Genomic DNA, 12,419 nt, shown 5'->3' with positions numbered 1-12,419 from the left:
TACTACATTTTTTCGTCAAATATCGTGATAATTGTTTATTTCTACCTCGTGTATTATTTACTTTAAATTTGATGATATCAGGATCAAATAACTTACTAATAAAAATATGGAGATTGCAAAGCGTAAAATTCGAGAAAAAAATGCAAATCCAGCACAATATAAAACTCAAAATGCGCGGGGAGCCTAAAAGCCTACCATTTCCAAAAGTCTTATTTCAAAGCTAACAAGGAAAACTGATTTATTCAAGATATTTTTTTTACTTTTATGTTAGTGGTATTATTTTGATATTCTAAGGGTAAAAATTGAGATGTTAAATTGCCGTGAACTTGAAATTTATGTTCCCAAAAAATGTCGAATATATAATAATGCTTGTCTCAGACCGTGTTATATATTGATAAAAATAACTGAGTTCAGTGGAAATATGCTGAGATAAATTCTAAGACAGTACGACTATTGAGATTATATTGACATCGCAAAAATAATAATATGAACTAGTTATATTAATGATTCTGATACTTTTCAATAAATTGCTATTATAAAATTTAATACTTTTATCAAAGTGTTAAAGAAATTTCCCATAAACTATTTTTTGCATAGATACTTCAACTATTTTTATCTATATTTTTGTGCTACTTTAACTGCATTTTGTAAAATTTATTTAGCCTTATTTTGCGCTTAAATTTAAAAAAGTGAAGAATAAAATTATTTTTCATGAAATTGAATAACTGTATAAAATCATTACGTGGCTCTAACTGTAATTTTAAATTAAACCAGAACAGTTGATAAATATATAAATTAAGTTACATAAAGTCAAAGTGATAATTAATCACAAGAATTTATATTTTTCTAATTACACGGGGTTTCTTTTTATCATATTAAAATTGGTTTCAATAATATAAATGCATATTAAAGGGTTAAAAATAAAACTTTCTTATCGGAAAATTAACATATTATTTATTAAGAAGTGTAAAATAACCAATAAAAATTTATAAATATCGATATTGTTACATGATATAAATTACTCAACAGTTATTTTTATCTATACAAGTTTTGCGTTACCTTTACAGGTATTACGTTTATCTTTAAGCGTTTTACTTATTACGTTTATCTTATCCCGTTTAAGTTTTAACGAATTAATTCAAATATCATGAAATAAATTAAATTTTTTAGTTCAAATATTTCTCAGATTATATTATGATAACCTATAGTATAATTACTTACATCAGATAAATTATATGCATTATTTAATGATTTTTATTTACTAGTACCATATAGTTTGTGTAAGGCACACAGCTGTTTAACAAGGCAAATACCTCACCAATCATGCTAAATTCCATTTTACACACAATCTTTATTGAGAAAATTTGTTTTACTTATTTTGAAACTGTTTTTAAGTTATAAATTATCCGAAACCTCAATTTTTATCTTGAATGCATTGCCAAGTTCTCTTCATCATTTGCCTATGTTACACACTGGCGACGAAACATGAATTAGTGTAAGACTTCTCCTCTTACCTTTCCTTCTTAAGACTTACTATTAATACTAACAGGTCAATATTAATAATAACCAAATAAGCTGATTAAAATGAATAATTTACGCAAATTTATCGCATTTACTGGTTATTATTAAGAATAGCTAATGAAGTTTGGTCAGTGCCGTTCTTTCGAATTTTTATTGTGGATATTTCCGGATCGTGATCTGCCTCGCCAATTACAATCGCTAAGGCGCCAAATTGATGTTTAACTAAAAAAAATTAACGAATTAACACCTTCAAGTTGATCCCTTTCTGTGATGTTTTTTACTTAGTTTCACGTGGGTCACTGCCCGGTAGTTGCTAAGACTTGGCGATTATTCTACCACAGATCACGATACGGAAATCTCTCCTTTTTATTCTTCCTTTGAATAAAAGAAGCGGTTTTACTAATATTGACCGGTTAGTATTAATACTAACCGGATTTATTCTTGTAACTGTAACAACATAGATAGATAGACAGATTAAAATAAATTTATTTCAGAAGATCATTCTAAATCAAAATATTACCCGATTTCGCGTAGGAGTATGTATTTTTTAACTAAATGAAAAATACAATTTAATTTATTATTTTTAATTTCAACGGTGCAAACTCAGATTATCTTATACTGATGTTCTCATAGATGTTCACAAAGATAAAGACTCGAATGTTATAAATCATTTTAAAAGACAAAGAGTATGAAGACTTTCGTAAACTGCTTTATTTGACTAAAACTTTTATTCCAGATTTATACCTGAGATTTATTTGTCATTACAAAACTATAGACCACAAATCGATTAAACAAGTAAACGGAGTGTAAACTTTAAAGATTTTTGATTTCTTATATTTATTTTTTTAAAAATTGTGACAGCAAATAATCAACAGATATCATTGCCTCTTGGGAACAAAAATGAATTCAAAGCACTTTTTGATAACTATAACATTTAATTCGTGACATCTCTGGAAGTTATTTTTGAATTCCCTGAAGTACAACAGCTAAGTTTTCTTACGATTACTTTCTTCAGACGTGCATATATTTTATTAAAACTTCTTTAAAAGACAGACATTTCGAAATATCTGTATTTTTATGTATTTTAATGTAAAATATTTTTTCCAATTTCATTCATAATGCACAAAGAATTTAAAGGAATGTTTCATGAACATAAATAATTTAAAGGTAAACTAAATACATGTAAAATATCAAAATGGCAAAAGAGTTATGATTTTACAAACTTGTAGCAAGTTTTTCTAAGAAAAATGATTGTTTAAAAACTATTAGTATAAGTTTATTTGAATAGTTAATAAACAATTTAAACATGTTCATAAGTCATAGCTATTTATATAAGAGTGAAAGTCAAGACAGATAATAGTAAGTTAGAACTTTCTAGTTACGTGCTTCATGGTGAATAAATTTGTGAGTTTAAAAATGACATAGACTATAAATTTGAGCTGTATATAGTCAGGTTCAAACACAAATTTTTCAATTCCTTCCTTTGGTAATTAAACTAATTGTTAAAAATTGATCCATAAAATTGTTCTTCTAAACTGCGGAAAAGCATGGTCAAAATTACCAGAAGATATATATAATTTTTTTTAGCTTCAGTGTCTATGGGTACACCGAAAAGATCATCAATTTTTACCGAATGAAATTTTGATAAAATTAATACTAAAACATGGCTTTAAAATCTGTGGTAAAATTTGATAAATGCGGTAAAATTTGGTAATTTTATCCCGTTACCTTAGAGCATCGCATAAAATCATTTATTCCGTTAAATTTATTTTTCAGGTTGGTATTTTTTACTTTATGTGTAGTAATAAAAACTATATTTTTGAAAACCAGAATTTCCAGCTAACCATTATTATATGAACGGAATTAGCAAAATAATGGTTTAAATACTGTATATTTTGGTTCTATTAACCAGAATTTTAGTTTTCCAACCAGAATTCATTATCTTACAGTACGGTAATGTTACAAGCATTTTTTTTCCTCAGTGTAAAAGTTTACTTGATTATGGACCTTGTGTTTGCATAAGAAACCTTGTGTCTAAAAAATGGTACAATGAAATATGTTCATTTATGAAAATTAAAAATTGCTTCTATTGATTTTTATTTGAATGTGTATTTCTTGGAAAAACCAATGGTTGTACTAATACCAAGAAGTGGTAGTAAATATGCGAGGTATCTTAAAAAATCTGATGTTTAAAATAAGATTTGTTTTTATTTTGTTTCCAAACTTTCTTGCATTAAGCGAAAAAGTAATTACCAAAATAAGTAAAGGCTTACAAAAAAAACTGTAATTCAATTAAGCAAAGAAGAACTGTCGTTTGAAAAATACTCAAGCATATAGCATGCATTATTGCTTATAGAATTAGTCCAGTTATTTTTATATAGTTTTGTTCACCTCTCAATCTATTTGCAGCAGTTTGCTTTTCCTTTCACTAAGATCAGTTTATGAGAATTTCATTAGTAGTTCATACTAGTTACTAACTACAGTTTATTGATAATTATAATGTATTTCAGTATTTATACTGATTAAATGAATCACCCAGATAGAAAAAAAATGTTGGCATAATAAGTATCTTCTTACAGCCATGGTGCATACAATATCTAATATATACACAAACCTCTGTCCATACAGATGAATTTTTTTTAAGGTATTGCATGTACTTAGTAAAATTCACATTAAAATTCACATTCACAGTATCACATTAAAATCTAAATTCTTAAAAAGAACTGTAAGTAACATATACATAAATATATCACCAGTTGGGAAGCAGAAATATGGATCTCTTTGAAAACCCAGGGAGGTGTAAAACTTTACGAACAAATCAGGAGAATATCCTTTATTCGAGAAGATCCAGCTTCAATTACCAACAGATAATGACGTCATCAAGCATTGTTTACGTACTTAAGTGAAAATTTCTTCGCAAAATATTGCACTTATTTTGACACATTAAACCACCGCAGCCTCTAACAAAAGCTTTCTTTTCCCTTGGTTCTCTCACTTTTCCTTTGACACCATGATTTACGAACATGCGGATAACTCTTCTTGTAAATCCCATTTATAATCTAAGTTCTGACGACAGTGATGTATGAAAGCTTGCTTTATCTGCTAGAATCATATGTCGCCTAATTTGGCGACATAAGCCTTGTTTCTGTCAGATAATGTACCATGAACCGCGTTCCAGACCAGCGTTTCAACTTGATTGCCGAACGAGTAGTTTGGCTTGGAATGAGGTTAATCAGAGATTGGATTCTACTAATGGATAAAATGATGAAACCACTTTGGTATTGAAGATGTCTTCATGGGAGCAATCATATTGCTGTAATTACTTTCGAGCAAATTCCCTTTACGGTTGTTCTAAAATAGTAATTATTTCGTTATTATCAGAGTATAATTTGTGTTTTATTTTAAATCAGAAGCTTTGTACATAAAATGAATTCTAAAGTTTAAAATTTACGCCAACATACAAATGTATACATAAATTTTATAGTTTTGATCTTGTTTGATGTTTGATTTCAGGCTTTTAATCTTGTAGATTAATTATATGATATTTAAAAAAAAAATTGTACTTTATTTGCGTAAAATCACTACATTAATAAATATTGAATAACTACTTTTATACTATTTTTAAAATTATTTTTTTATCTTAAAATTAGAAAGCTGCATCCGATATTTTTATTTACATAAGCAATACATAATTAGGCGTACATGCAATAATAAGATGATCGATTTGTCCAAGGAGCATTAAAAGCGATTATTAAGCCCATCCCTCTCTCTCTCCTGTCAAAATCACGGGATGAACTTCGTCTACTATTTCTCGTGCCCGTGATATTTCTGGGCAAGAGTTCAAAAGTAATGCACCAAAAATGTTTAAATATATCCATTTCTTGTACCAGGAACTTTTTTATTTCTTTTTTTACACATTAGATGGCAGTACGATACTATCTTTTAATGAGATCGGAATATAATGTTGGCCTTTGCATCTCATGCATCGAAATTTCTCATTTAAAAAAATTACAAATATTTATTAATATTGTGCGTAAGTTTAAAATTTTTTTCAATCATTTAAACACATAATTTTTTAATTTTTCTTGCCTACTGAAAAACCAACATTCTATCTCAATTAACCTGAATATTGACTACACCTAAAAAAATTATTCCTTTTTTAATTTCAAACTGAAAAAAATTCGAAACATCTAAAAGGAATACATAGATTGTACGTACACCTTTTCTATTTGATTTTCTTGAATAAAAAAATAGACACTTTTACAACCGTTTTCTTAAAATTAATAAGATCGTTAAGGGGTTAAGACCAGTACAAATGTTTATAGAAATATGTTTATACAAGCTGAAAAAAATTCGAAACATCTAAAAGGAATACATAGATTGTACGTACACCTTTTCTATTTGATTTTCTTGAATAAAAAATAGGCACTCTTGCAACCGTTTACCTAAAATTAATAAGAATGTTAAGGGGTTAAGACAGGCAGAAATGTTGATGGAAAGATACTATAGAAGATTAAATTAATACCATTGAGTATATATCACGTATTGGTTTAAATGTTTCGCAAAATACAGTTCGTGACTGTTACAAGAAATATTAAGGAATAAAAATATTAAAATATAATTATTATGATATATTTATTATTACTACGTATTCTTATTGATTAATGAAAAATATAATATGTATATAAAAATTGTGGAGTTATAAGGTATTTAAATGTAATTGGCAATGTTAAAGATAATGCTTTAAAAAAATCAGATCACAAGTATTGTAATTGTTTACAATGTTAAAAGTTATAGTTTGCATAAATAATCATCCATCACTCTATTAGTTCAATTTTAAAATAAAAGAAGGTACTTAAATAAAAGCTATGATCCTTCAAAATACATTTTTGCCAATTTACTATGAATGATTGGAAAACATTGAAAAAAAATTATTACTTTTAAAAGGATTTTATTCTTTTTCTCCTTTGAATTTAATTTGTTTTGAACAAAATAAAGAAGAAAAAATCTAAAAGGAATAAGACTATTGATACAAACAATAGCGATTATTTGAATTCATATAAATGAGAATTCAAATAATCAGAGCTCTTACATAAAAGTTTAAATAATCTATTGTTACATTTTGTACCAATATATATGGGCTTGACTAACGATTGCTTATAATTCAAAAATGCGTACAATGTATAATTTGAACTAATTTACTACACCTAACTAAATTATGGGCAATAAGAGTTTTCACCTAAAAGACTAATTGAATTGATCGTGATAAAGTATACTTAATAAAATTGATTAAAGTACGTTGTAAAAAATAATGAAGAAATTCAACAAAGTTGCTTTAGTGGTTCTTTTTTCTTACATGTTTTTCATTTGAAAAGAATGTAATTAGTAGAGATTCAAAACTTAATTTAGGATCAAATATAATTAAACATTTCATTTAAGGGTGTTGTTGGGTAACCATCCTCTTTGATACATTCCTCTGTTTTTCTAATTAAAATTTCATTTTGTTGAATTTATGTTTTATTAAAAAGGGGAAATTAGAGGGAACTGTTTTTATTAAAAATATTGACAAGTTGTCTGATATTTCATTAATAAATAACTCAATAAACTGTAGAAAGGAATACTTTAAGCTCGATTGAATGTTTTATTATTAAAAAATAAGAACATACTTTGAACAAAGACTATTCGTCAACTTCTTAACATCAATTAGTTATAGGCATGCTGAATATATTCCATTCTCTTTTAGTCTTACTTTCAACTTTTTTATTCAATTTTTATTAAGCAAATTAATTTCTCGTAAAAAATTTATAATATTCTGTTATTGACGGTTTCAGAACTGACAGCTGCATACTACACGGAAAATAGATTTTTTAGAAATTTTGAAATTAGACTAGATGTAGAAATTACTACACAAGGAGGAAAAAAAATTCCTCACGGTATGTAAATGACATTCGAGGTATGTAGCTAACAAAACCAAAATATACGTTATTTAAACCATTGATTTGGTATTTTTTTTCATATGGTAACGGTTTACCGGAAATTCTGGTTTTCAAAATTATAGTTCTTATTTTCAAACTTTTAGTTAAAAATACAAAACTGAAAAGTTAATTTAACTGAATGAATAATTTTAATACCTTGTTCAAACACATCATGATAAAATTACCAAATTTTATCACATTCACCAAACTTTTTTGCATTTTATAAAACTATATTTTACTGCTAATTTTACCAAAATCCTTACCAAAGCGCATCGGTAAAATTTGCTGAGCTTTTTGGTGTTTCCATAGTACCAAAGAAACGGTATGTTCAGTTAGTATGGAAGTTATTAAGTATGTTCCAGTAGTTTTGATAACACTTTTTTTCTCAGTGCATAATTTGATATTCTGAAAATACCAAACAATTATCACTAACATAGTTACAAAATTACATATAACAAAATTAGTTTGATTCTACACTGATATGAGGCAAAACTATAATGAAGTGATTACCTAAGAGAATAAAAAAAACTGTTATTAAAACATGCAATATGCTTATAACAGTTACATTAAAAGAAGTTAAAATAGATACTATTTGTGTATAATAAATACAATTCGATGTGCTTAAATGTGTTAAAAATATAATATGAAATGATATGCTATATCAATGAAATGCATAGGCTATACATCAAAAGAAATAGAATTTATATAACAACGTAAGGTTGCTTCTTAACTTTCAAACAAAGTGACAAATTTAATCAAAAGGGTACATCAAACATCAAACCAGTTCCATTTCTTTTTAGTAGTCTGTTTGATTATATTTTCTCTTTATTTGCTTTTATTGTCTTGATTGAGAAATTTTGTTTCTCAATCAAAACAATGTAAGCAGATAAAGAGAAAATATAATTATTTACAATATATTTACATTACAATTATTATTACGATTTATTTACAATAATATCAACTACGCATTTTACAATTTCAAAAATTCCATTACAAACATACTTCTGCAATTTAGAGCAATGAGAAAACTAATGACAAATGATGAAATTAAATTTTATTCACATTTACACTTCATTAATCTTTTTCTTACAGCTGGTACATCAAATAGACCACACTGTAAAAATTACGGATTAAATTACTTTAAAAAATAACGACACTCAGGATGACGACACTTTTTACCGGAAAATTCTTCTTTATCGTAAAATCCATTTATAGGAAATAACAAAATCCGATAAATCGTGATTTTTTAGCAATAATTACCGTAAATCACTGTAATTAAAAAAACATTACTGTAATATTACGGTAAAATATTTAATGGTAAAAATGGATGTTTCGGTAAAATGGATTTTACGGATGCTGCATCCAAAGTACCGGTAATTAATACCGTTCTTTGATCCGGAATTTTAGTCGATCTACCGATTGCTAGTGCTGTAAGCAAAGTAGTAACATGATTTGAAACTTGATATTTTTCATTAAAATCTCTAATTAAAATAATGACAAGTATACGAATAAATCTATTTGACATTCATTATCTATATAACATTCAAATATCCGACCAATCGAAATAAAAGCAAACCATGTAGAGTTCATTAATTTCGAGTAACAAGGAGAAAATTTTATTCTAATCCGTTGAATAAAAGTATAATTTTTTTCCTCACTAACGATGCATATATAGACCCATTAGTAAAAGAGCATATTTAATGAACTGAATATTATAGGTATTACAAACGAGTTCCTACTTTCTCAAATATCAAAAGAAATCATAACTCGGAACTTCAAATATTTCAGTAAAATATATCCTACATCTAACATAAAATCATTATAAGACATTTTTCAAAAATGCATTATAACAGTAATATTTCCTTAAACTTGTGAGGAGTTAGCTACTATTTGAGAAATACCTTTCTATTTTCGCAAGCTGATTTATTATTTATATTCTTTGAAAACTCAAATCCATCATGCTGTTTTCCAATAAGTGTCCTTAGATATTTAACAAAAGATTTTTGTTGCTGTTCCCCTTATGGTAAAGGATTGAAATAAGCAACTATCAATATACATTACTCATTTATTTCAGCCATAACTATAAATCAATAATATAATGTATTTTTCATTAGTTCTCAAAATTATAATATATTCTATTATACAAGTATTTCCAATAAATAAATAAATTTTTCTCGAAATAATCATTTCATCGTTCTTTATATAGTATTATTTATTTAAGTACAGTGATTCAGGGATTTTACGGTACTTATTACTATAAAAATTGCGATATAGCCAGATTTTTTGATCCGTAACATATTCCGGTAAAAATGAATTTTGCAGTAAAAATTACCGGTACCCTGAGTACCGATACTTTATACAGTATTTTAATCTGGAATTTTTTTCAGTGCGTACTGCAATAATGTAGAAAACCCTTGTATAAGGAACAAGGTTCTCATCACTGATGTTAAATAGTGATTCCTGATTATCTCGTCCGTTTGAACCGTTTTTTATTTATTTGCCCCTAACCTTATAACCAAATCAAGTATTAGAGAAAAATAATAACTCTAATAATGAAATCATGGTACTAATAATTTGTTTGCTTTTTTAGATTACCAACAAATTCATCAAATATAATCCAACAAAATCAATCACTTTTCCGTTCAATGAATGTGTGTAAATTCAGAAAAAATATATATACTGTATTATGTATTCTAGTCATAAGAATCATGAATTCCTGCAAAATATAGACATTAGTTTTTTCAAATATCTGACAATCAAACTTAAATAGTAGAAAAAAATTGAATTCGTACATTCGTGATATTCGTGCTGAATAATAATATTAAAATATTAACTGTAAAGCAAACTTCAAATCACTTTGTTTCTTCTCATTCACGTCTGGCAAGTCTTGAAAGTGGGAGCCTATTTTTGAGCACATGGAACATGTCTATTGTTATTTCAAATTTGTAAATTTTTAAATCGTATGAAAATTTTAATCAAGTATAATCAAACCTATTATTTACATAAGTAAATCTATGCAAATTTAATTTCATATTTTTCAGAAACCCTCCAAGGATTATACCTCCCAGATCAGATGTGAAGTCTTAGAGGAAAGCAGCCATCTGATGTGTCGTCCATGCGTCATGCGGCATAATGTTTTGTGGTTACAAACTTTAGATGTTTAAATTCTGTTTACATACAACATGTGTATAACCTATAATCCTCATGAAGTATTTATGTCCCTTATTTTACCTTTTATAGTTAACTTATTTGAAAATAAAATACTAAATTAGTAGTCTAAACATGTTTTAAATTCAATTCAATTTATTTACCTAAATAAAAGATTAAAATAATAATGGAAGGAAAAATCTTTATTACAAACAGCTAAAAAAATATTAAGAACCATACAATTATTATAAAAGTGGCACAATAGATTTTATTAAATTTATGATACCTTTGTAATTATGGCACTTAGTGCTGCTTTATTTCCTTACATTAAAAAGTACCAATATTATATTATTATAGTTCTTACAAGTGAAACATCTCAAGTGTTGTTAGTCATTGGAGCTGAGGATTTCACGCAAATAGATTATTTTTCCATATATTATTTTTGTTATTGAAAATGAATGCACAGATTATTTTGTTCATTTCAAAGTGGTTTTTAAAGTTATTTAAATCTCTAAATTTTACTTAAACTGTATCTCAAACTTTTTCCTACAATGTTGATTTAAAAGTTTTGTTTTAATCTTGGCATCAGACGTAAAAAAGTAAGAATGTAAAAGAATACAAATATATAATATAAGAAATATAGAGGTGAATATAATGGAAACATACATTATAGATCTAAGATTAAAATAAAACATTAATAGATGAGGTACAGCAGAATAAACTTAGATATTTGTTAACTATTCCCAAGTTTTTCAATAGTTTAAATTTGAAACATAAAGAAACATTCTTTGAATTCCTGAGTTTATTTAAAGGAAAAGGCATAAATAATTTGAAAAAATATCTAAACATGATATGGAAGTAAAGTTTTATCCACTCTTTGTACTTAGTTCAAATTAAAAAAACAAAAAAATAGCACTTCCGCAAATAATAAATAAGGCTTTATTTTACCACTGTTATGCTTCCGTGGTTACATACAATACAAACAATGTTAAGAACTGGAGTTCATTCACCAGTGGCGGTTTGAAGTTCACCCAGCCTCAGATCCATGGGTATTAGCTTTTCTGGGAAGTAAAGATGGCCTGTGAGCAATGCTGACCACAAAGCCACAATCATGCCATTGGTCACGGTATTGTGAACTCTTAACCTCCAGGACCCCTAGTTCACATAAGGTTGTTGTGGGGCTGCTTCATTTTACTTTCTTTTACCTAACAAATAGTCCTGGGCTCAATAGGACCTTTTTAAATATCCATTTATTACAACTCTTTAATATTTAATATCCTTTGAGTTTTTTGTTTTGTTTTACTGCTTAATACGTATACAAAAGCGGCTCACAAACTTTCTGTGATGAATTAAAAACATAGAAATTTATAAACTTTAAGAAAAATAGTGCTAGTTAACTTTTATTTGACTGAAAATATCAGACTTTAATATTAACTATCTTTTTCTACTTCTTATTTTCGTATCATTATCCTAACTTAAATTACCTTTAGTATTTTTTTGTATCGCATTGATAAAAAATTTTTTAAAAAAGAACTAAATTCAAAATTGCATGGATTTCGTCTGACTACCTTTTCTTAAATATTTACTATGAGTAAAAATTTCAAAACAAACTTTGCCCTTTCTTAAATAAAAATAAAGGTAAAATATAAACATAAGTCTGTTGCTGAAAATGTAATTTTTAACATAAAGCAATAACTTCTTTAATAAATATCAAAGTATACATATGTTGAGTTACATGCAGTTATCTTGTGTAGTCTTCAAGATATATTCAAAGAA

General features: G+C 26.8%; 1 protein-coding gene across 1 annotated transcript in view; it reads left to right on the top strand.

The window, feature by feature from the left end:
• The window catches only part of Mip (Myoinhibiting peptide precursor), a 131,616-nt gene extending 120,360 nt beyond the window's left edge, over positions 1–11,256 (top strand). The window contains exon 3 of the mRNA XM_016075628.5: positions 10,538–11,256. Within this exon, the coding sequence (XP_015931114.1) occupies positions 10,538–10,575 (38 nt within the window). The 3' untranslated portion in view covers positions 10,576–11,256. The remainder of the gene's footprint in view (positions 1–10,537) is intronic.
• The last annotated feature ends 1,163 nt before the right edge of the window (positions 11,257–12,419 follow it).

Source organism: Parasteatoda tepidariorum, chromosome 2 (genome assembly GCF_982258835.1).
Source record: "Parasteatoda tepidariorum strain Cologne lab strain chromosome 2, Ptep-v5.0, whole genome shotgun sequence".
Taxonomy (NCBI): Eukaryota; Metazoa; Arthropoda; class Arachnida; order Araneae; family Theridiidae; genus Parasteatoda; species Parasteatoda tepidariorum.
Note: the sequence above shows the minus strand (reverse complement) of the source record. Positions and strands in the feature narration are given on the sequence as shown.